General features: G+C 46.9%; 1 protein-coding gene across 4 annotated transcripts in view; it reads right to left on the bottom strand.

Moving 5' to 3' along the window:
- LOC147678987 (clathrin heavy chain 1-like) overlaps nt 1-26,318 on the bottom strand; it is a 393,670-nt gene that overhangs the window by 65,806 nt on the left and 301,546 nt on the right. For 2 of the 4 annotated variants that reach the window (XM_086942712.1, XM_086942711.1), the window contains exons 30-31: nt 15,810-16,031; nt 8,968-8,988 (exon numbers count right to left, since the gene is read on the bottom strand). In XM_086942712.1, the coding sequence (XP_086798838.1) occupies nt 8,968-8,988; nt 15,810-16,031 (243 nt within the window). The remainder of the gene's footprint in view (nt 1-8,967; nt 8,989-15,809; nt 16,032-26,318) is intronic. The other 2 variants (XM_086942714.1, XM_086942713.1) reach the window with 1 other exon arrangement.

The raw sequence follows: 26,318 nt of genomic DNA on the forward strand, positions 1-26,318 counted from the left end.
CAGAACCCTCCCTATCTGCCTCGCCCTCCATCTCCTGGTATTCAGGTACAAATGATGGGGCCGGATCATAGAAGTATTGCACTTCTCTCTATGTCGAATGCAGCGTCGGTAGACGCCGTTCCGATGCCTGAACCGGATCAGGGGGGGGGGGGGGGGGGGGGGCGGCGGCATCGGGGGCGACACCCTAGGAGTAGTCGCCGGCGGAGGGGTCGTTAGGTTGACCAGCGTCAACCCGGATATGACTGATCCAGCGGGGCCCTGCGGCGTCAGGACCGAAGTCGCCGACAGCGCCGGGACCGGCCACAATGACAAGTCGTGCCCCGACTGCCGAGCCTTGACGCCGAAAGCTAGATGGGAGCGGTCCCGTAAGCGCCTCGAGCTCCGGCAGTCGGCCCCGCACCTGACGGCGCCGGGGCGGTAGCACCCGGCCCGCTTGGGCTCCCAGTCAGGACCGCGGAACCCGACGGAGGAGTGAGCGACCTCATGGCGATAAGGAAGGAATCGATCTCCTCCGGAGTGGAGTTCTGCCCAGGGACCGGTGGGTATGGAGCAGGCCGCAACGTCTGTGGCTCCGGTGGAGCCGCGTGGGCAGTGTCGCCCGAACCCCCAGCCGCATCGTGCGAGTGTCGGGAGGAGTCAGAAGAGCGGTGTCGCTTCTTCAACTTCTTGGGCCTCTTACCGGAGGACTTTGAGCCCGACGAGTGGTGTAGACTCGCTGAGCTGTGATGACTTCGGTGATGACTTCGGCCCCGCGACCGGTCCCTGGACTTCCTCCTGGACCGGGACCTTGAGCGGCGCAGGGCTGACTGCCGGAGCTCGAGGCGCTTACGGGACCGCTCCCGCCTAGCTTTCGACGTCAAGGCCTGGCAGTCGGGGCACGACTTGTCATCGGGGTCGGCCCCTAAGCAATACAGGCACCGGCGATGGGGGTCGGCACAGGTCTTGAACCCGGGCATCCCTACCGGCACCGATGGAGTCATTCGACTCGAAAAACAGATCAAAAGGATCGAAAAAGTTTAGTAAAAAAATGACTAAACGGTACCACTTTCTCCAGATCGCCGCTTGCTGGCGCGGAAAAAAGAAGAACTGACGTCAGTGCGCAAGGGCGGCGTCTAAGTACTCCGGCGACGTCATCCCAGGACCAACGGCGCCGACGATGGATGCGGAGCGGCAAACGGCGCCTACCGACGCGCAGGGGTACTGCTACGCAAAAGTTTCCAGATCCAGACTGACGCCTGGGTATATTCTAAGGTAAGGAATCTAATACTAACCAGTTTCTTTCAGATATGTTTTTTAGCACCTATGCCTTAAAACTACTAAATCACAGACCCAAATAAATACATATATTATCTGTAGTATCTCACCCTGAAGTTGCCACCAATGTCAATTCAACTACAAAATACATCATTCAGTGTGTCTGTGGCCAAATGTTTTGATACAAAATATTTTCTCACACAAACATAGGCCATTCCAAAAGGGGGGAGCACCCTGTTTGCCATACCAGCACACACTTCCGAAGAGCAGACCACAGCTTCAAAAGTGACTATTTCATATTAATGACCATACATGTAGGTTCATCTCCAGCAACCAAAGTACAGCTAAGTTCCCAGCAGGCGTCTGTTATTACTCTTCTGAGAAAATCCCTTCTGGCAGCAATGGGAATACCTACACTTGACCACTAATTCTGTAAACCTCCTGTTTGACTGAACGTTTGGGAAAGGGTTGTGATTGCTAGCCAGAAATGGAATTTCAATTAAGTTCCCCAGACTTTGGCGGCAATTAATATCATTAACACAAATGCTCCACTGCTTTGGAGGCTAGATTCGAACAACATTCTAGTCTAGACCTTACTCAAAGGAAGAATTAAAATATATTTTAAGATTCTCTTTACTGGTGTCAGAATTCGAAAAGCTATATATTGCTTCAGTCAGATGCAGGTACTCAATACTGACAGGGAGAGAGTTTAGGGAGAAAATCAATAATATAACAGACTGGGATGCAAGGCATAATTCAGCAGTAAATATGCCCCTCATGACAAAGGAACAGGCACACAAGTACAGGCAGCTGAAAAAAAACAAATCCGAATCAAAACCCACTCCACTCTTCGATGGGCTTAAAGCGGCTTCTGGTAGACATTTAACACAGACTTGAATGATTGGCTTCATACAGAAGTCCTTATTCTCCCTGACAGAAAACAACAATAGACAAGACTGTTTTGTTAGGGTTCACATAGGAGCAGCAGCACACAGTGCTTGGTGTAACAATCACTATCTAGAACTCAACTTGTGACAAATTTGGACCAGTTTTAGGGTTCAAGCACCATAATAAAACCAACATGCAGCAGCTCTGGATGCAGGATTAGGCAAACAGGTATGCTACGTGCCATACAAAAAGAACAGTACACACTACCAAGGCTAACAAGTGCCTTAAGATAAATAGAAAAGTGACTTACTACTAATAGTTATAGTGATCTTTCTTGAACATTAACATTTCCTCCTACAAGGATCCAGAAATGTACACAATGGAACATTTTCCCATTCTTAAATGAATTTTTACTGAGAAAACATGCAAATCCACAAGTTGTGGGTACTGTTATTAAAAATCCAATTAAAATCACACTTTGATGGTAAAGAGCCTAAAAGATGAAAAATAAACCGGAAATAAATTCTATTCTAATGAGAAAAATGTGTATTTGCCACTTTAAAGCACCAATGAGTACCACTGTACCAGAATACAGAGTGGTATCAGTTTAGCCAGTTCATAAGGTCAGAGTGGGGTAAAAACTACTAATTTTGTGCAAGCTTCCACTTGAATGGGGAGTTGGGCGGTGTGCTTGTGAATTCAAAGAAAATACCCATAAAGAGAACGCTAGTATTACAAGTACACGTTGTCTTCATCATGGTTGTCTTCATCATGGGGTCTTCTCTGATTGATAATCATGCATATCAAATAAGTGCAGCTAGCTTTGTCTGGTAAGATAAGGGTAAAACAAAGCCACATGACAATAAGCGAGAAATCAATTAAGCAAATAAGCTGAGCAGAGAGATCCGACCGGAACAGCTGCTAGCCTTAAACCGGGAATCCAAACAATAACTAGCCTCTTCATATTTTGTGGGAAGGAAAATTCCTCAAGCGAGCAAGGACTGTCTCACCTCTCATGCAATGAGCTCTGGGTATTCCCAAATGTGCGCCTCACGGTTTTACAACTATATGTGATGCAGGACCCTATCCATCTAATCATGGATATAGTTCAATGGGCCAAAACAGAAAAGATAGTGGATAACTAATTTTACATATTCCTTTGGTGTTATCAAGATGAAATTGTAAAGGCTACTTCACAGAATAGGATGTAATCTCTTATCTGGGAAGGATGTATTTGGGCAGACTAGGGTAACAAAATAGTCTCGTTTACAATAACGAACTGGCATAAGAAACCGTTTAACGAGAGATGCTGCAAATCAGACTTGTTCACACGCTCAATAAGAGCCCCACTGATTCTTAAAGGGCTGTGCTCAATTTGTTGGAAGGAGAGTGTGTCCAGAAGAGAAGTAGGGATTTTAAAAATATTTTTTAACAAAATCTTTATTCACAGAGAAATTGGAAGAAAATGCCTGAAAAGAACATTTTTAAACAATGCTAGCTACCAACAGTTGTTTCCTAATGGATAAAAAAAACTCTTTAAAACATGGCTGATCTAATTCCCTAAGTACCAAAGAAAAGCTAATTTTCCATTTTAGGCATAAAGGACTTGGCATTTGGACGCCTATAATCCTTTCAGATGCCTCATTTCTCATACACTGAGCACTTCAAACATTACTCACTTTTACAACAGATACCACAGCAGTACCTTGCGAAGGGTACAGGGTCTGAGGAGTGGATTCAGAAGTCTTGCAGGACCGAGCAGATAAAATGACTCTTCCATCAGACCTGGCTGTCAAGGTAGTAGTGTTTTGTAAACTTGCGCACCAATGCCCACATCGCAGCCAGCCAGATATCAAGACTCAGCATCCCTCTTGTCGTAATCTTCAAAAGCTATAGTGAGCAACGGTATGGGATTGAATGTTGTGCACATAAGAAATGTCAGGACTAGATTTAGATCCCACAAAGTCATGATGAATGGTAGTCTGGGCGTTCAGTAAAAACACTACCAGTGATTTAAAGAGAGGGTTGATCAGACCAACAAATAAAGGTCATAAGGGTCAAGAAATAGCTCTTAACTGTTCCCACTGCAAGGTTGTGCTAGGCCAACGGCAAAACAAATAGAGGTTTGCAAGTAGAGCATCTAGATGGCGTACACCAGGCCACAAACGTTTCCAGGCACCCAGAAAAAATGCACTTTGTGGATGGGTATCTGGCTTAAAGAATGAAATCTACCACTTCAGACCGTAAATCAAAATAATGTAACTGTCACCAGCCAATCGTGGTGGAAGAGGCTGTGGTGGGAACGCGTATACTGCAGATAGAAGGCATCTCCAAAGGAACGTCTTTGACATTGTGGCAAATCCCTGCAAAGTCTGTTTGCTACCGCTGAATGAACAATGTTCAAAGATGCTCTATGACACCTCAGGAAGGAGACGCTTCTCGTGTCCAGCCAGACGACGTCTGCCCAGCTCGTCTGCTCAGGTATTTGGAGATCCAGTAGGTGGTTGGCTACCAAAAATATCTTCTGCAGGTCTAGTCACTTTCAGAGAGCGTTCTTTGAGACTCCAATTAGCAGACATTTTGACACTGCGCATTTGACAGTGGTGTAAAAAGCTGGCCAGGGCTCTCCCCAATGTTGGAAGACGCCCAGCGCCACCTCGGTATGCAACTGCCTAAGTGCTCTTGCAGGAGATACCCTGACATTCCAGCCAACTCCAGCGGTGCAGTGCCACTTGGCACAGGATCCAAGACACTACCCTGCCATGTTTGTTGCAGGCCACAGAAATTGTTATGTTATCCGTTAAGATCTGCACCAGTCTTCCCTTGATGGTCAGGATCAACGTTTCAGGGCGAGGCAGATCGCCCAGGGCTCCAAAAGCTTGTTGTGGAGCAGGCTCTCTGCCAGAGGTCCCCTGGTCACCACCTACCCTGCATTGTCTCCCCAACCAAGTAACGAGGCAATCGGTTAGAACACATCTGAGGGGGCAAGTGTTCGTTTGCCACCACATAAGGTCCTGAGCCATTTCAACTCAGAAACCAGGACAGAGTGTAGAGGCAGCCATGATGCTGGGCCCATTTAAACCCTAGGTTCCATTTTAGGGTAATGCATGTGCCATCTAGCGTATGGAATGAAGAGTGTGCATGATGGCAGTGTGTCCAGATCTACCATAGATTGTGGCTATGGATGCATTCTATCTATAGGAAGAACCCATAACAAAATCAATTGTGAAGAAGACAACAGCAAACATGGACTTTTTCAGGGTAAAGTTCTTCTCTATGATGGTGTAAGTAAAGTCTCTTCCTTGGTGTACAGCGGAATACAAAATACTGTCTCGAGGGGTTAGTATTCAACGCACTCAGGGTCCACTGGTACAACCCCAAAGCCAACCAAATTGTACGTTTTATTTAAAATGTAAATGCTCCAACAATCAGAAATCAACATCATTCATAGTCATGGTATACAATTTGTCCTTCAAAGGATAGATACACTTTATCAACCCTGAATACAACACCGTTCCCCGTTATGTCTGCACTGGTGCACTTGTGCCTCGAGTACAATTTAGGAGGAGATCCAGTCCTTCATGCAATAACCAGTTTTGCAGAGTCAATCCTTTTGAGTATGGGAGTTATGGGGAAAAGGTCAGTCTTTTTAGGAAGAATGACATCGCAGTCATGCCCTCAGAGAACGCTTGTGGGTCATTCTTCATTTAGAATGGTAGATTTTTTTTTAAACTATAAAACTTTTGTATGCTGAAGGTAAGTTCAAATCCACGAGTCAAACCCCATGTTCTGTACTTCTTTTTCACTTATTTGCTTGCCATCTTAAGGTCTATAGGAGTAGCAGGCCGATTTCAAAAGCATAGAAGATCTCTCTTGAAATCTTTTGGGAAAGCATTTAATTTAGTTTCGTTGTGGTACAATAAAATGAATAATAGGAGTTAGAGGTCATCATTAGAAAATGATTAATGCAATGAATAGTGAGCCATTCGGGTTTCTGAGAATGGACAGGTTGTGATACATGGAGTGATGTCTAGGCAGTTCGCAGACACATTAAAATGAAATTAAGGCAAAGGGACATGTGACAGAGTAGGGTAAGGATATATTGAGAGGGTAGGTAAAGAGAAAGGGTCATTCGATAGCAAAGGAGAGGAAACGTTAGATAGTAGTAGCTCAAGGTCAAATTTTCATTCAGGAAAATACAAATATTTCCTTTTGAAATAGTGCTTTTATTATGTGCTTTAAAAAGCTCCTCTAAAGTCGACAGAGGGGGTGGATTTCATCTTGCTACTCACATCTTTATAAAGATGATGCATCAAGGACTCTATTGTGGTCAGGTTGGGAAAACAGTTTTTAATCACCAGTATGAATTGCAGGCAGTTGTAAATGGCCCTTATTTTTGCAGGCTGGCAGCGCCATAGCTTAGCAGCATGTACAAAGAACATAGTGCCTTTTTGATAAGGGAGAACAACTAATCGCAAATCTAGCCTGGAACTCAAGTCCCTAGATTGAGAGTGTTTGTTAATTTTCATCTGGAGGAATTACAAACCTTCACAGTTTAGAACCTTTTGCTTGATAGGCAAAAGTTTGACTATCTTATTGTAACCGGTAGCCAGGGAAACAGACTTCAGGTATATGTTCCTGCAACTTTACATGTAAAACCAGTCTTGTGGCTGCGTTCTAAATTCTCTTGAGTCTTTTCATGGTTGAGAGCAGAGTTCCGTGATATAGCTTCTTTGCATAAAGCACTTTTGAGAGAATGAATGACGTTGCTTAATCCTTTTGTTGAAATCCAAGATGTGGAAAAATGTGACAAAGTGTTCCTGGACAGTAGAAAGACCATTTAGTTTTACCGTCTACTTGAGAATGTATAGTGAGAGCAGAGTCCATGGTAATTACAAAATTTGGTACGTCCTCTAATTTTTTGGGTGGTGGGCTTCGTTCCCTCAGTCAGAGGGCTAACGAATCTAACTTTCCATTCACTACAGGCGGGGAATTCTATTTCGGATATATTTAGTTTGACATGGTTCCACCAACTCATCTATTAGTATACAGCTTTGAGACGGCTGTTGAGTTTTGAGTTTCCCCAAGTTGTCAGGGTTTTTATACTGGAGTATTATTTGTGCCATCTGCATAGTTGTAGCAAGTAAGAGCAACGCTGTTGATTAGTTTTGGTTTCATGTGTACACTGAAAAAGAGAGGAGAGATGACAGATGCTTGGGGAGCTCCTGCTTTTATGTAATAGAGTCAAAGATTAGGGAATCATATATATTCTGTTAGTTCTGTTCTGCAGATAGGTGGCATCCCTGGCAAGAATTCTACCATAATGCGGATGAGAGTCTGAAAAACAAGTATTAACGATAAACTTAACCCATAAAAAATTGAATATATTCTCAGCCATATGTGATATCCTGACAACAAATATCTGAAAAGGACGAGGATTCTCCTAGATCTGGAGCCTGGACAAGCCATGCCATATTGTGCAGAAGCATTTCCAGCATGTATACTGAAACCTCTCTGGATGGACTCTGGATCACAGAACTGGTGGGCAGCCACAGACTTCAAAGCATTTTTACTGCAGAAGCCCAATGAGGTTTTTAATGCAGCAGGGTCAAAACCCAGTCCCCTTAAAGAAGCACATCTCTAGGGCTAGTAATCCTTTGCTGATGAGGGAAACTACTATAAGCTATCTTCTCACACAGGAAACCATCAACATTGAAGTACCCACAACATTGGTGAATTAATGGTGGAGGCACTTAGGAGGATTGTGCCAAAGCCCTCAGGGAGGCAGTGATGACTAACTGTGCAGTCCCCTCCATGCTCCTTTCATGAGCAGCCTCGGTCCTAGATTAGAGGAATATGAGAGGAGAAATAAAGCCCAGTGTTGATAATATGTTTTACTCCCAAAGGCCCTTCACCATCCAGAATCGTTAGCAGGAAAAGCAACATTCACAGAGAGGAGGTTAAAGGAAAGCTTTATCACTGGCAGGCTCACAACAAGAGTAATCTTGTCCTTCTTTCTAAACTAAAAATATCACCAAAACTGAACTAAAAGAAAAGGCATGTAGTGCCCCAAAAAAAAACACTAGTTTGCATTCGGCTAACAAAATCAAGCTGAAACTGCCTGATTTCAGGATCTTAACTCTGCAGATTGGAAAAATGAATGCACTGACTGACACTGCTCTGCAATCTGATATAGTGAACTGCTTGAAGCCTGAATGAGCCAATTTATAAATTACCTTTTGTAAGTGAGTGTTTATCTGCATCCTTTCTGGTTTACTTTTTAAAGCGCATTTAAAAGGGATTCTTGCTGTGCTAGGGCTCGCTCGTCAGAATGTGATTTTGATTGGATTTCAATAAAAGTAAACACAAAATGCTACCTGTAATTTGCCATGTTTACACTGTAAAAAAAATTAACACAATTACTTACTCACTTAAAATGGGCTTTGGGATTAGTCCTACGGAAGGAAATATTCTAATGCACAGGAATATCAAAGATCCCATGATGGAGAATTAGACTACATTTTCAATGTCAACAAGACAAAAGTGTAGTAGTTCTGGACGTACGAACAGGTAATGTTAAGTTTCACTCGGCAGTACCTATGCACACTGCTAGGAGTAACAATGACAACTAGATACAAATAACTTCATGTATGTTAGGTTTGACTCAGGCACAGTCACCCACATCCCTATTTAAGAGCCAGGCTTCTGCAAGACTTGGGTGAGGTTTTGCTCAGCAACAGCTGCTCAAGTAACTAGATGTATGCAAAGGAATCCTAGGGCCGGCATACCGACATATCAAAGGAAACAAGATCTGGAAACAGTCACCTTCACAAAGCGCTCGTCTATCTGCAAAAAAAGGCAAAGGATGAAGGGATGACAAGGTAGCCCCAGGAGATAGCAATAACAGGAACACTTCAGGAAACCACAAAACAAGCAAACATTAGTAGAAGGAGAAATGCTTCAATTGTAATCAAAGTGTCCTGGAAATACTCAACGGTTAGAATGGCTGCACAACTTGGTTAAACGAGAAAGAGAGGCGGCTGTGTGAAGACATTAGGCTAATGTGTACGTTTGCTAATAAGACATCGCATATATAATATGGTGATGTTTAATATGGAGTAGTTTCTTACCTGTAACTCCAGTTCTGTAGTTGGGGTATCTCTGTTATAGTCCTAATCTAGTGAATAGCCCCGCTCATGTGCTGGGACCCCGGAGCAATACAAAAATAGGATATTCCGTCAACATCATTTTCAACAGTCTGCCAAGTTTCACCCATAGAGAAACTTCCCCCTTCACAAAATCCTTGGAGTCATAGAGAGGAAGGGATGGACAGACAAGCCCCCTATAGGCTGCCATTATGTGGCTTAAAAAGGGATACTATGCCTTTAAGAAACTTTCAAGAACTTTCGGTATCCCAGAATGCACAGCACTTTCCTCCACTTTCAGTTCTTTTTGGAGGTGTATAATGCTAGACCTGTAGCATTCATTACATTATCATTTTCTCCACCGGGGAGTAGGGCGGGCGCTTATGACTATATATAGAACTGGAGTTACAGGTAAGAAACTACTCCTTCTGTAGTAGGGGATCTCTGTGTATAGTCATAATCTAGTGAATAGAATGGCAAGCCCATCCCCACAACCAAACCGGCGGTGGCGGATAATGACAACACCACTACTGTGCAAACAGATTTCGTAAAGAAGCCTGCCCAACCTGAGCATCAGCTCTGGCATCAGAGTCCAGACAGTAATGCTTCGCAAAGGTATGGACAGATTTCCACGTGGCAGCCCTGCAGATGTCTGCAACGGGAACATTACGGAGCAAAGCTGTTGTAGCTGCTTTGCCCCTGGTGGAATGAGCCTTAGGCTTACCCCCTAATGTCTTATTAGCCTTTTGATAACAACTGGATACAGGACACAATCCACCTAGAGATGGACTGTTTAGAGGTAGCAAGACCAGTCCTAACCGACCCATAATTGATAAACAATTGGTCTGAACCAAGAATATCCTTGGTCTTATCCAGATAGAATTTCAACACCCTTCTGACATCCAGGGAATGAAGAGACCTTTCCACTGGAGTGGAAGGATTCTGAAAATACGTAGGTAAAGTTATGGTCTGGTTTACATGAAAATCAGAAATCACCTTAGGAAGGAACTTAGGGTGAGTACGCATCACAACCGTAGCAGCATGAAAAACAGTATAAGGTTCCTGGCAACACAATGCCTGAATTTCACTCACCCTGTGGGCCGATGTGATGGCCACGAGGAACGCCGCCTTCCATGACAGGTGCTGCAGCGAGGCCTTATGAATGGGCTCGAAAGGTTCCTTCATCAACCTGGTCAGCACCACATTCAGTTCCCATGAAGGCAAAGGAAGCTGAACAGGAGGAAACACCTTCTTCCAGCCTTCCAAGAAGTCCTTTATCACAGGGATCTGGAAGAAGGACATCTGTAAAGGGCATTTCCTGTAGACAGGCAGTGCAGCAAGATGCACCTTAATGGAATGGAAATTAAGGCCAGACTGCGCCAAATGCAAAAGGTATGGAAGGATGACGTCTTCCTTGCATGCCGTTGGATCATAGTTCTTGGACTTGCACCATATACAGAACCTCTTCCACTTGTAAGCATAGGAAGTCCTAGTGGAAGATCGCTTAGCCTCCTTCAGTATGTCCATACAATCTTCAGGAAGATTCAAATGGCCACATTGCACTATCTCAGGAGCCATGCCACCAAACTCAAAGACAAGAGGTTGGGGTGCGCCATCTGCCCCCCGAACTTCGCAAGAAGGTCCGGCCTGCATGGCAGCCGCATGTGAGGAAGGAGAGACCGGTGAAGCAGGTCCGTGAACCACCACTGTCTGGGCCATTCCGGAGCAATGAGGATCATCCGCTCCCTGGACTGGGACAGTTTGATGAGCACCGCCGGAATCTGGGGAATGGGTGGAAAAGCGTACAGAAAGCTGTTCGACCAGTTGATCCATAACGCATTCCTCAGAGTCCCCTGCTGGTAATACCTGGATGCGAAGTCTGGGCATTTCCTGTTTTCGGAGGTGGCGAACAGATCTACGTCTGGAGTGCCCCACCTGCGAAGACGCCTTAGAGTACTTCGTCGTTTATGACCCACTTGTGGTTTTCCTGAATCAGTCTGCTGAGGGCGTCCGCTTGAGCATCCTGCACACCTGGCAGGATGGGTGGCCGTTATCGTCAATCCTCTGGCTAGCAGCCAGTGCCAAATCGCCTGCTCTTCCGAAGACAATGTGCGCAATCTCGATCCCCCTTGCTTGTTGAGACAATACATTATGGTCGCATTGTCCGTCTGTACAAGCAGAGAGTTGGTCCTCAAGGACGGATGAAAGGCCTTCAGTGCCAAGTGAACAGCTCTGAGTTCCAGGAAATTGATGTGGTAAGTGGACACTGTCCGGAATGCGCTCCCCATCCGTGTAGAGAAGCATCCGTCACGATAGTCTGAGAGGGAATGTCCTTGTGGAACGGAGCCCCCTTGAGGAGGTTCTCGGGCGAACACCACCATCTCAGGGACTGCTGAGCATGTCGAGACAACCGTATCTTGCCGTCCCAGGTCCTTCGTCTCTGGTCCCACTGATCCTCCAGACATTCCTGAGGGGGCCTCATGTGCAGGCGTGCATATGGAGTGAGGAAGATACAAGAGTCCATCGACCTCAGTAGAGAAGACACCGTCCTCACTGTTGTAGATAGCACAGTCGTGAGAGCCTGAGCCTTCCGAAGGATCGATAAGCGTCTCTCCCCCGAAGGAGACACACTTGCTGACAACGTATCGATCGATGCCCTCTGGTATTGTAGGCACTGGACAGGAGTCGGGACCGACTTGGACATGTTTATGTGCAAACCCAGCTGGCTCAACAGAGCTGCCATCCTGTTGAAGTGCAGTTGTGCTTCCTGGAAGGTGGAGGCTTTAATCAGCCAATCGTCCAGCTACTGGTAGACAAACACCTTGTTCTTTCTCAGGTGTGCCGCCACCACTGCCATGCACTTTGAAAAAGTCCTTGGAGCAGACTTCAGTCCAAACCAAACGGTAGTACGGTGTACTGATAGTGATTGGTGCCGACCAGGAAGTGCAGGAACTTCCAGTGTTTCCGTGCAATGGGCACATGGAAGCACGCATCTTGCAGATCTATCGCGCAGAGCCAGTCTCCCCTTTGCAGCTGAGGGTAAATCTGGTGCATAGATAGCATGCAGAACTTCTCCCTGCAAATCCATTTGTTTGTCGCTAATCCAGAATGGGCCTGAACTCGTTCTTGTCTTTCTTGCGCACCAGAAAGAAGCGCAAGAAAAGACCCTTTCCCCTTTGAGACAGAGGGACGTCTTCCATCGCCCTTTTTCCTCATCAGGTTATCGGCCTCCGCCTGGAGCTCGCGTAGTTGGAACTGCGAGCAAACCGGTGGAATCGCTGGAGGCGAAGACTGTATCCATTGCAAACAATATTTAGCACCCACTTGTCCCGAGTAATTTTTCTCCACTCTGCCAAGTAATGTTGTATGCTTCCCCCCACCGGAGCGGGTAACGGACGAGGGGGAAGTAGCACCTCAGGGATTAGACCCGGCCGGGCCCTTATTCGCTGAGGAGGACTGCTGCCCACCTCTGTGCCTCTGGCGCTTCTGAAACGGTCGCCGCTGGTATTGCTGCTGCTGCTGTTGCTGCTGTCCAGCCTGCCGACCATGTTCTCTGCCCTGCGCACCGTACCGCCTCTGGAACGGGCGATCGGTCTTCCTTTGTTCCTTCAGCTTCTCTAACCAGACAGCCATCAGGGTCTCAGCCTCCGCCTTCATGCGGGCCATCTCCTCATCTGCATGTCTGCCGAACAGGGTCGCTCCAGAAAAGGGCAGATTGGCGACCCTCTGTTGAGCTTCGGGCTTTAGCGACGTTAGACGCAGCCAGGTGTGTCGGCGCAGGTTAATACCATGGCAGTACCCGTGGGCTGCCAACAGCGAGGAATCCGCCGCGGAGCTGATTATCTGGTTAGAGACAATCATCCCCTCCGTGATGATTTCCTTGAAGTCCTCTCTGCGTTCACTGGGAAGATGTTCTACGAACTGCTGCAGGGACTCCCACAATGCTCTATCGTACCGCCCCAACAACGCCGAGGCACTGGCGGCCTTCATGGACGTGGAGGCCGTACCACATCATTTCCTGCCCACTGAGTCCATTACTCGACTCTCCTTGTCAGGAGGCACCGTTGATGATGGCGCTGTGGAATGTTGTTTCCTGGCTGCTGTCACTATCACTTTGTCCGGTACAGGGTCCGAACGCAGAAAGACAGGGTCCGACTCAGGGGCCTTGTACTTCTTTTGTAGCCTTGACAGTGCAGACTTCGTAGAGGCAGGCGTGAGGAAGAGGTCCATGGCTGGTTCTTCTAGCCCTGGCACCAAAGGCAGTAGGGGACGACACAGCTGTTTCTTATGCAGGGTCTCAAATATAACGGAGGTTGAGGGCGTGGGTACCGTCAGCGTGATGCCCAGTTTTACCGCTCCTCGCAACAAGACCTCCTGAAAGGAGGCAATGTCATCTACCGGAGACACCCTCGTCCGAGGGGAATCCGAAAGCGTCGGTGAATAGTCCCTGGCACTGGATGACTCCGTGTGACGGGACCTGGACCTGTCTCTCCTGTGACGTCGTCTGGATCTAGTAGACGACCGATGATCATCTCTGGACCTGCTCCGTCCGGAGCGGGACCTCGGCCTCCTTGGTCTTGGCTGATCCACTGGCCGTACAGGCGCGGGTTGTGGAGGCTGAGTCGGCAGCCTAGGCCTTGGAGGGCCTGAGGGTGGCATAGGTAGATGTAACGAGTAAGACCTCGGAGGAGGAGGTGGAGGAGGAGGAGGAGGAGTTGGAATCCACGGAGGCGGTGGAGGTGTAGGCGCCCTCGGAAAAAGGCCCCTAGGTAACGGAGGAGGCGGTGTTCCATGCCTAGAGGGTGAGTAGGCTTGTGAGTACTCCGAGCCCGGAGACTGTTTCACCCTCTTTCTCTTTGGATTCCGTACCCTTGAAGGGGACCTAGAGGCCGACCGCTTCTGTGACGAGCGACGGCGCCGCTGCGACCGTGAGCTCGTGGTCGAAGAAAAAAGGCTGCTAACGGAGACTTGGGACTCTGTCCTGGACTTAGAACGGCTTTGGGACCTGGACTCTCCTTCTCAACTCCAATCTGTTCCTCGACGTCTAACGCATCGACGCCGACCTCTTAGACTTCGAAGATCTTTCTCGACGTTGATGAACGCGTCCTCGAAGACGAACGTCGAGTCGACGACCGACGGTGTCGCCTCGACAGCGAGCACCAGTACCTGCTAGGACACCTCTCGACGTCAGTGGTACCTCGACGACGAAGTTGTCTTAGACGTCGACCTAGTCGGAGGTCTCGACGTCAATCCCCTCGACGTCGAACAGCGCCGCCGCTTCGTCCCAGAGCCTTGGGGAGACGGGAAACACACCGTGGTCATCTCTCGACGACCGACGTCGAGGCCATCGACGTCGACGGAGAACAATGTCGTTTTCTGTCCTTTTCTTTACTGGGGAGCCCCCCAGAGGCCTCAGCATCGGCAGAGGAAGGAGCCCCTTCATGCCCAGACCCACCTTGGTCACTCTGTCTTTGCTTCTCCAATCCTTGAAGCAGAGTCTTCTCCCCGTCCCTTAGGGTCCTATTGGAGAACTGTTGGCAGATCTCGCAATCCTCTGGGACATGAGAAGGGGGCAGACAATGAATGCACACCCTGTGCTTGTCTGATTTGGCCTTCTTTCCAGCACACTCTGGACACCTATCAAATAGGGATGGCATATTTGATAAAAAAAGAGTGGCTAAACTTACTAGAAAAACACCAGCAAGAGCAGAAAGGGCCAAAGGGCGTCGAGTGAAACACTCTGAACACTTTAAAAGTGCAAAAAGATTAGATAAACACCCAAAAAGGGAGAACTTAATGCTCCAGGGTCCTGCTAGCAGGAGCCGGAAAAAAACTGAAAGTGGAGGGAAGTGCCGTGCATTCTGGGATACTGAAAGTTCTGGAAAGTTTCTTAAAGGCACGGTATCCCTTTTTAAGCCACATAATGGCAGCCTATGGGGGGCTTGTCTGTCCATCCCTTCCTCTCTATGATTCCAAGGATTTTGTGAAGGGGAAAGTTTCTCTATGGGTGAAACTTGGCAGACTGTGTTGAAAATGATGTTGATGGAATATCGTTTGCATTTCTAGTTGAAGTACTGGACAGCGTAGTCTTTAAAGTCTTTTAAGTATAGGCTGCATTATTTGTCTTTAATTCTCTCTTAAGTGTCTATGCAGGATTGCAATGAAGACAGCTTATGAGATTATTTTTGATTGCTCCGGGGTCCCCGCACATGAGCTGGACTATTCACTAGATTATGACTATACACAGAGATCCCCTACTACAGAAGCTTTATTAAACTTACTCTCTGTAAATTACTGAAGTTAAATAGGTGGTGTGTAGAAAGAAAATGAATATAAAACATTCTGCTTACTAATAAAACCCACAAACAATACGCTTTTAAAAATAGATATGTGAGGTTCTGCAAATGGACATTAACAAATCGGGATCAGACAAGTGGCTTAGAAATGTAATACTGTTAAAAATACATTTCACTATTTGTGTTACAACAGCTTGCCATAACTCCACCTGTTGAAGTGACCTACCTTGGTCAGGTACTCCCGCATCACTTGGATGAAGTAAGGCATGGCAAAGTCCATTATGTTGTGCCTCCAGGCCAGCTCCAGAACTACGTCTGGATGCAGCAAGTCATAGCAGGTGAAAAGAGATGCTGCAAAGCATTCCTGCTTGCCCTGCTCCAGGAACCACTGCAGCAATGTCTCCGCAAGCTCCATGTCCTTTGACTCTGCGGCATACTGCATAGCATCCTAGAAAGAGACCCAAAAGAGATTATACATGGCATGCAAAAGACCAATGAGTTACAATATATATTTTACCAACAAACAATGAAACACTGGGTAAAATAAAGTGGGTGGAAAAGAAAGCAGAAATAGTCCAATTGTGAGAAAGTGCCTCTTCTGACATGGTTAGCGCCTACTTTTTGCCTGATATTTTATGTGGTTTCAATTGTAGTGCACAGGGTCCCTGCAAACCAGGTCCCCTGTGCCAGTGCTTTTCTCTAAAAACTATTCCACAATTGGCCCTTCAGACCCCCTGCAAGTCCCTAGTAAATTGCACCTGTGTACCCAGGGCTTGGGGACAGAAGAGGGTCCCCTAGGGACCCATCACCTAGGCCATGCAGACTGCTACTGCAGCATGCATGGCCTAGTGCAAACTAAACAACAGTCAATATGGCATACTGCCGGTGTGCCATGCCAACTCGCACTGCCCAAGGTATAGGTATGTCACCTCTCTAGCAGGCCTTCCAGCTCGAAGGCAGGGTGTACCATACCACAGATGTAGGCATATCTGCATGGGCAGATATGCCCCTATAATATTTAGGGCCATTCTTAGATATTGTAAGTGCTAGGGAAGCCATAGACAGTACAGGGGCTGGAAACTGGACAACTCTAGTTACCCAGCACCATGATGGCTTCTCTGAACGACTAAACTACTCCTCTCAAACCCACAGTGATGCCAATGTGGGATTTATTGAATGTGCCGCTTTTGTAATGAAACCCCCTAGCATCTGCTGCTAGCAGCCCCTTGTGTACATCTCCACTTTAGGCTGGAAACATAGAAGAATAGGATGTATGCCCACCTGTGCCAATTCCCCCCCTAAGGTGGGGTAGGCGAGATGAAGCACATCTTTCAGTCCCCGCAATGTTGAAGATAGGATCATGCCCTCTCCCCCAGGAGGGTGGCATAATTGAGGGTGTAGTCACCCCACGTAACCTGCTATTCCCCTAAAACACCGCCAAGTGTAGTATTTAGGGGGCTCCCCCAGACCTGTAAACTAGTTCCTGTCAACCTAAGGAAGAGGTAGATACGCCGTGCAGTGACACCTGAGATGCCTATTGACTTAGCCCCAGCATGTCTCTAGCTTTCTAGACCCTGCAAAAAGAAACAACGCCTGTCCTACAGCCAGTGACTTCCAGAACCCGAGGAGGACTGCCTGCTCTTCGACAAAGACTAGAGACTCCTGAGGACAGCTGATCTGTCCCCAAGAAATCTACCCAAAGGACTCAGGTGCCCTCGGACCTCAAATCCAGTGCTGGCTGACACCTCCTGGACTTCACGACATCTGCAGCCTGAACAACAGAGGCTCCCCCTGACCACAACCGTCTCTGGTAAGAAGAATCCAACTTCTAAGGATACCCCTGCACCTGAAGCACCTGGGCTGTGGGTAGCTAAAGCGACGGTAGCCCTACGACACCTGCCCCTCTACATACCTCTGCTGTCGCTGGTCTCCGTCCTGCTGTCTACGGTACGATGCCTGCAGCCTGTTTGTCCGAAGCAAGTTCTCAGTTGAAAAGCAAAGGGAGCCCATTGCTGCATTTGCACCCTGCCACCACTGCACAGTTGGTGGTCTATTGTTGGTGCTGCTTGGTGACCCCCGTGCTTGCTCTAACCCCCAAAGCTTGGCCCCTGCAACCGATTTACATACCTGCAAGCAGTGAGCTACAAGCGCCCCCAGTCTCCACTGAAAGGCACAACAAATTTGACCTCTGAAGCCGGCCGTCCCTGTGCCACTGGTGGTGCAGACTTTGTGCTTACCTGAACCTTGCCCTCTGCTGATCTTAACCCCTCAAGTGTGAAACTGTAAGTTGGGCACTTACCCATAAAAGTACATTGTTGTCTTCCTCCATAGGAGAACGCTGACCTGGTGGAAAATTGAACTAAGTGTCGACTTTTAAAACTTACATACCATTTTTTTTTTTAGATCTTGGTCATAAAACTTGAACAAAGCTCATTTTTCGAAAATTGGTGTGGATCCCCTTTTTAGGTCGAGTTTACTCGAACCTATTACTGCTAAACCAGAAAATTTCTAACAGGCGGATTTCTAACAGTTCACGAGAATAGAATCACGTGACAAGCTCCTCATGCACGAGCCTTCCCCCTGCCAGCAGCATTTCTCCTGCACTCGGCCCACCCCCCCTCCCTCTCCATGGTGCGCTCTGCCTCAGGCCAGCATCTCTCCTCCCATAATTATTCACTGCAGGGCCTGCATCTCGTCACCCTTCCTCCCCCTGCCAGCAGACTTCAAAGGCTCCCCCAGCGTGCGCTCGGCCGGCCTCACACCCCATCACCATATGCTTGTTCTAGTCCTCATTAGCTGCATTGTTTGGTCGCCCGATCCTGTGCCTGTATTCTGTTAATTGCTTTTCCTTCTCCGCTCCGTATTTGCAGATCAACCAAAGCCAAGCAACGGTGCTGGAAGAAGGCTCCGGGTCAGACCCCACCCCTCCTCCTCGCACTATGTACCGAAACTTCTTTTTCCATGAAGTGAATGAAGGTGCTTTGAAGGCTGACTGGAATCTTTAAGTACACATGTGAGCAGATGGTTTAAATGCTCTATGAAGGCCATGTCTAAAATATAAGAGCACACGTATCCTCGATGGCTTCCTTCAATGCGTGGCACTGCGCTCACATGAGTCTGTTCTGTGCGTCGGTGGATAAATTACGCTATTTTCACCCTGCTCTGCTTTAATAAACATGAATGGAGTGAACGCTCGCTAAATCACAACACAGCCACGCGAAACATGATTATATTTTAAAATAATGTGTTTTATAAGCTCCATCGTTTTGAACTCTATCTTGGCTTCTCTGTGCACGGTGTTACAGTTAACATGCTTGGTCGGTGCGTCATCGCGCACGTGTTACTTCCAGGGATTTATTTACAAGTATGTTTCCCAGCCCGTCTGCTTGTTTGATCTGGTGTATTGACTGCCTGGACTTTAATTACGGAGCTTCCATTCTTAATAAAGGAACGATCTATGTTAAGCAGAACAAGCCCGGGGCAGATACATTCGTCGAGGAGTCCTGGACACCACTCATCCTCCAAGGGCCCAGGTTTAGGGAGCATGACTGCAGCCTGTAAAACGCAACCGTATCTCACAAAGAACTACTGTTTTATCTGTCCACTGCGCCCTCTCTGCTGTTGACGTACCGCCTGTCGCACGTCAGTCACATCTTGTTTTCATATAGAGCTGCAGCACTTCCCAGCTGTTCCCGGCACTCCCACCTCACCGGGACCCTGACGTCCCCCCGCCCCCTCAAAACCACCCCTCTTTTACCCACAGATGCGAGCTTTCGCCCCCAAACGGTATCCTTTCTGCGGGGGGCGCCCCCACCCCTGGATCATGGCTTCGTTGACTGAATGGGACACACTCAGCAGCAGCAGGGACAGATTCAGCACAGATATAGGATATAGCAGGATATCACTGTGCACACAACAGTGCACCTCTCCGTGCACCATTAAATTAAATTTAATAATTTAATTTGAGCTTGTAAAGCGCACTGCTACCCGTAGGTTTCCTTGCGCTGTATAACGCTGGGGAACCCGTCCTGGCTTTCCCTGTGAGATGGTCCCTGTTGGGCACCCCCAAGGTGAAACCAGGCATCCCCGGCGTTGATGGGGCAGTTTGTGGAGATTAAGCAAGCTATTGCCCAGAGTTGCTGAGTGGAACCCATGGTTAGAGTGGCACCGAAGGTGAGATTTATCGAGCCCGCTGACATTGGCCCAAGATCCTGCCGCATCGGGAATTGAACCCTGGTCCCGGGCCGACCTCTGCTTCTGGGTCTGCCGCCTCTAACCAGTGAGCCACACTACTCCACTTATTAAACAACAGTGCACAACTTTAACTTTCACCTCATACTGTCAATTGTTTTACCCACCCACGCACCCTCCAAGTCCCCTCCCTCGTGTCCTGCATTGCGGTGGTTCACTGCATGTAACGCCCTCGCACGCATCCTGTAAAGTGAGGCACCAAACACAAGGCTCAACAAAGGCTCGGACATGCACAGCAATCTCAGCTTCGTCACAGGTTTATGCGCATTTATCACAGTGCACATCTCTGTGCACCATTATACAACAGTGCAAAACCCCATGCACAACTTTGACTTTCACCTCATACTGTCAATTGTTTTACCCACCGACGCACCCTCCCTCATGTCCGCTTCCTCCCCCCTCATGTCCTTCACCAGTTCAAAGGGTTCACTGGAGTGAACTGCTTTGTAATGAGCTGGCTCAGTGTAAGTACAACTTGCCTCAAGGTCAATTTAAGAAAGGGTGGATATCAAGTGATTAATTTTTTAATTTTTATAAATGTGGACACGTGACATACCTATTATGCTTTCCTAAAGGCCCGTGAGACCTCAGCAACAACGCCTTTAAAGTTGATAATTCTCCTAGCATGCTTCCAGCATCAGCAGTATCCAGAGTTTCCCATCTGGACCGACACATGCGTCCTCATTTTCTCACAATAGGTGCAAAATGCACAGTTGACGGGAGAGTCGCGTGGCGCTTCTCGTGGGCTTGTGTCAATTAATGGGCGTTGGCTCCTCCATCCAGACAGCACCCTCCTCTATTAGCACTGGGTAATGCCTAATTAAAAGCTTTTTTTGGGAGCTGGCCCATAACGGCTCTTTTTTACTGTAAACCCTTCCCGGAGCAGTCAAGCACATGTAACTCCCCAGGTATTGTTAATCCATGCCTCTGTTTCCGATTTAATGTGTCTCATTGTGTGCTGTACACAATTTGAAAACCAGTTTGAGGCCAAAGCCAGCGTGATTAAAGTGCGTGTAATACACACCAGAGAGAGGGTTTTTTGGTACACAACTTGAGTTTTAGGGATTTAATGTGTGGCCCTTTCTCATGAGTGAAAAGATTTGCGCACGTTAATAACGAAGCCTCTCAAAGTTCTAAAACCGCATTTTTGGCAGAAAAGAAAATAAGGGGGCATTTTTGGCAGAAAAGAAAATTAGGGGGCATATGCGGAATCCTATCTATGCAAAACTCACATCCAACTATCTGCAGAGCTCAGGGGCGGCCAGCTTCCTTTCCATCATGTTTGCTATTTGCATACATCTGTGTCTTGCTGCCTCCGAGCCTCCACAACTTACCTTTGGCACTGTAATATTGTTAAATGCTAATACTTTTGTGGGATCAGCAGCTCTGATTTTAAAAACGTAATTGTGTTTGTGTGTCAGTTTTAAACTGCATTTAATTCAACAAAACTGCTAAATCTGAACCAATCTTCATTTGAAGTGGAGAAAAGAAATGGTGCATGGCTACACACGTATAAGGTCCCAAAGGCAAGACCTATTGGCTATGCCAATGCTTCTGCTGCCTGCTCCTTTACCTATTTTGCATTGCTTTTACTGCTAACACCCCACACTCACCACCTTAAACAGCAGACATTATCTTAAATCACAGGTCCCGATATCCTGCAAAGCGATTCCAACTGGCGCCACCTACATTTACATATTAAAGTGGAGGAAAAGACGCAAGAATTTACTGGATCAACTGTCGCTGCCTTCCCCTCGCCTGCAGCCACATGTACCAGCCGCCTAGTGATGCCACAGAAGGATTTGTGAACCCGAAATCTGTACCAGAGAAGTGTGCAGTACCGCTAGCCCCTTCACTTCACTATGTGTGTGGCCTTACTTGGTGCTCCTGCCAGCGCTCACACAGTTATTCAGGGGCTTTATTTGTACTGGTGCCACGCCATATCTATCTATCTATCGCCCTCCCTCTATCTATCTGTCACCCTCCCTCTATCTATTGCCCTCACTCTATCGCACTCACTCTATCTATCATTTGCACCACCACAGCATCACTCAAGGGCACCACTATGTACTACCACAGCATCACTGAACGCCAAAGCATCACTCGTCGCCACCGCAACATCACTCAGCGCCACCACAGCATCAATCTGTGCAACCATTCAACAACAACTGGTTCAAATTGGTCCTCTCAATCTTTAAGCTTTATTACAAATGTCACAAAAAGAGGTTAATATTTCACTTCTGATCTTCACAATAAAATACACTGAACATAATATTAACAAAAGTTATTTACAAAAGTTTAAGCTATTGCCATTATAAATTACAATAACTTATTTAAGTATTAATTATTGAAAAAAATTAAAAGACGCTGTTATTTGTAATATCAATACATCTAAGTCACATAAATACAACACATTGCATTACAAATGCTATAGGTGTCACGTTTGCGAAAGTTAAAACTATTGGCATTGTAAATGACAAAGCTATTAATTTCGCCATTTTCAAAACCAACACATAAATAAAAAAATTGTCATTTACAATACCAATAGCTCAAACTTTCCTACTGCAAGACCTATTGCATTGCAAATGCTTGTTGAGTTGTGTGTCCCTTATTGGTCTATGTGTGTGCAATAAAGGTCTTACACTCCTCTATGTTAGGCCAAAGGCTGCTCACCCACACTACCACTAATAGAACACTTTGGGTTTACATGGAGCCCTGAACAATCTTGGGGAATCTCTGGACTCTGGGCACAGTATAAACACCTAGTGGGATACCATATACAGAGCCAGCTTCCTACACCAATGTGCAGACAGTCTTGGGGAGAGCAGCTGGTAGACACTAGGGAGGAATGGAAAAAAATGAAAATGCCATTGGCGAGGAAGTTTAAGTTAACTATTATAGTAACACAATTTAAATCCAAAGCCACCTAAATTCACCAATATGGGAACGGCCAAACACTATTAGAAAGTGCCCCTAGATGCCCCAGAAGGATAAGTTACTTACCTGTAATCCTAGTTCTCTTCCAGGGGTATCCTCATCAAAGTCATAAGCACTGAATATTCCCGCCCATGTACGGGGACCCCGGAAATAATATTAAATTATATATGGAATTCACATATATCTAGCTCCACATATATGTATGTGCATATATCATTTTTTCTCACACCAATGCAGCCCCCAAAACTGAGGCTAAACAATGTAATTACCCATACGAACAAGTTACTTACCTTCGGTAACGATATATCTGTAAGAAACATTAGTTAGTGTTAGATTCCTTACCTTAGAACAGTGGTTCCCAAACTTTTGACTCCTGAGGACCCCCATTGAGTCACCACTGGAAGCGGGGACCCCCAAAAAATTTGTAGGATTTACATTTCAAACATTAAAACAGTAATGCGAAAAAACATACGTGTGCAAACAAAACAAATCCCCGAATTACTAATAATTTTAGGAAAATATTTACAATCCCCTATCACCATGGAAAATCAATGTTTGCGACGTTCCCGTGGCGATAGGGGCTTCACCTTATTTACAAGGCAGCGTTAAGCCACTTAACCTGGCTTAACTCTGCCTTGTAAATAAGACCCCCTTTCACCTAATGCTTAGCGTTAAAGGGGTGGGCAGTGGGTGTTGCGGTGGGCGTTTCCCCTGCAACACCCATTGATTTTGACGCTGCCCCCTATTTACAAGGGCAGCGTAAATGGGAGGCAGCGCCAAAATTGAGACCAGGGACAACCAGGTCTTAACTTGGCGAAACAAGGAGAAATGCTTAATTTCTACTCGTTTTTGCAAAACGCCTTGGATTGTTTATCTTCAGGAAGGTGACCATTCCTGCACCTCAACAATCTTTTTTTTTAAAAAATGCCATTTTATAACTTTCATGTGTGCTGCATTAAGCAGCACTCATAGAAGTGACAAAACAACACTTCAAGATTGTTTATGTGCAGGAAGGGGAACCTTCCTGTACATAAACAATCTCCCCCTGTTAAGTGTAGTGCCAGCGCAGGGGAATCGCAGGGCTGCACCATATTCTTGTAAATATGGTGCAGCCCTGCATTTCTGAAGTGGCGGAGTGTGTTGTTGAGCCAAGGAGGCTAACAACACTCTTCGCTACTTCTGTTGTATTTTATATTGAAAGAATTTGCAAGAAAACAAAAAAAGTTAATGGGAAGTTTGGTGCTGCGTCTCCGTGACTGACTTTTCCATGGTTGGCTATATTTTGCAGTACGAGTCTCCTGCTCCTGCCAGGGCCAGACTGGAAACCCAAAGCAGCCCTTGGCAAATGATTTCAGACCAGTCCCCATACGGTGCACACAGAGTGCAGTGAGTGAGTCCGACCACTACAAAGGGGACTTTGGGTGTCTCTCCCCCCAAGCAATTTAGGAAACAATGGTGCAGTCTACAACACATATCATTATATATTGGATTGTAGTAGCTTTTAACGAATAGTAATGAAGACCTGACTTTGCACCAGAATACACCAATCTTTCTGGGGGTTCTTCAATGATTCCCCCACTATCACCCTCCAACAGTGCTTCTCATCTCTCCATAGCCCCGCTCTGTCATGTGTATTTATTTTTTTATAGCATCTCTCATACCATTGTAGGATGTCAGAGCACTTTACATCACACACATATAGAGACAGTGAATCATACATGTAATTCAGTGTATAGAAAATGTTACATAAGGCAAAGGGGACTACGAGGTGTAGAATTCACATGTCATTCATACAGGTAGGCATTATTAAAGAGTGCTTGTTCTGGAGAAGCACAAACCCAGGATTCAAAAATAACACAGTGGTTAGCATTGACTTTAACAATAAAAATGTATTTCCACCCAAATAAACCTTTTTGGCAGCATCAGGATAATGAAAGACTGGGAAAAAACATAAGTTACTAACTTGTACCTTACAGTTTGCAAGCAGCTCTTTGATGACAGTTTATAGGCATATTTGCTAGATTAAGACTGTCACTTATGAACTGCCGAGTAATAAAAGAATCCCTGTGACAAAAGCAGTAACCCACTGACCTTTGCACATAAAATACTGTTTCTTTATATTCCTGGTACACTTCCTTGCAGTAGGCATATTAACCCTCTGTGCTACATTGGATAAGTCAAAGCTGCCACCAGAAAAAATTCTCATCTCTCTCCAGCAGGAACATTAATCACTGGTGTTATTCTGGACACTTTTATTGTTCTTTGAAAACTGCTAATTAAACAAGATACTTTGAGTTGCTTTTAAAACTGCTGCCTGCGGACCCCCTGGGAATGTGTCAGGGACCCCTGGGGGTCCGCGGACCACAGTTTGGGAAACACTGCCTTAGAATATCCCCAGGCGTCAGTCTGGATCCGGAAACTTTTGCGTAGCAGTACCCCTGCGCGTCGGTAGGCGTCGTCTGCAGGCGTCCCCTGCGGCTCCGGGTCCGTCGTCGGCGTCGTGCGCCGTGATGACGTCGCTGGAGTATATAGACGCCGCCTCCGCGCGCTGACGTCAGTTCTTTGTACACAGCTTTTCCGCGCCAGGAGACGCAGAGCCATGAGAGAACCAACACTGGTGCCATGTGAAACTAGGGCCCTGAAAGGGATGTCCTTAACCCTAGGTATCAGTTCGCAGAACGGGGAGGATGGGTGGGTTCGGTAAGGAATCTAACACTAACTAATGTTTCTTACAGATATATCGTTACCGAAGGTAAGTAACTTGTTCATCTGAAAGAAACACGTTAGTGTTAGATTCCTTACCTTAGAATACATACCCCAGCAATACCAACCCCGGTGGTGGGTCTGCGAACCAATACAATACTACACCAGAAAGTCCTGGAGGACAGAACGGCCAAAGAAGCCATCCCTCCGGACTGGACTGTCCAGGCAGTAGTGCCTCGCAAAGGTGTGCAGCAAGGCCCACGTAGCCGCTTGGCAAATGTCCTGCAAGGGGACTCCCCGGCCCAGGGCAGTAGTAGCCGCCGTGGCCCGAGTGGAATGGGCCCTCAGCCCAACAGGAGGCTCCTTCCGAGCCAAAGAGTAGCACGCTTTGATGCAGAGAACGACCCATCGAGAGATGGTTCGTTTACAGACCCTTCTTCGCACCCACGTAGCCCACAAACAGTTGGTCATCCACCCGGAACTGGCGTGTGCGATCCATGTAAAATGAAAGCGCACGTTTTGGGTCCAGACGATGGAGCCGCTCTTCATCCTTTGAAGGATGCGGAGGCGGGAAGAAGGAAGGGAGGGTGATGGACTGCCCGATGTGAAAGGCCGAAACAACCTTGGGCAGGAAAGAAGGTCTAGTCCTCAGAACCACCTTGTCAGGATGAATGGACAGGAAAGGAGGTTGGACAGAAAGAGCCTGGAGCTCACTCACCCTTCTGGCAGAGGTGATGGCAACCAGGAAGGCCGTCTTTAAAGTCAGGAGACGGAGAGGACAAGAATGAAGGGGCTCAAAGGGAGCACACATCAGAAAGGTTAGAACCAGGTTCAAATCCCACTG

The sequence above is a fragment of the Lissotriton vulgaris genome, chromosome 11 (genome assembly GCF_964263255.1).
Source record: "Lissotriton vulgaris chromosome 11, aLisVul1.2, whole genome shotgun sequence".
Taxonomy (NCBI): Eukaryota; Metazoa; Chordata; class Amphibia; order Caudata; family Salamandridae; genus Lissotriton; species Lissotriton vulgaris.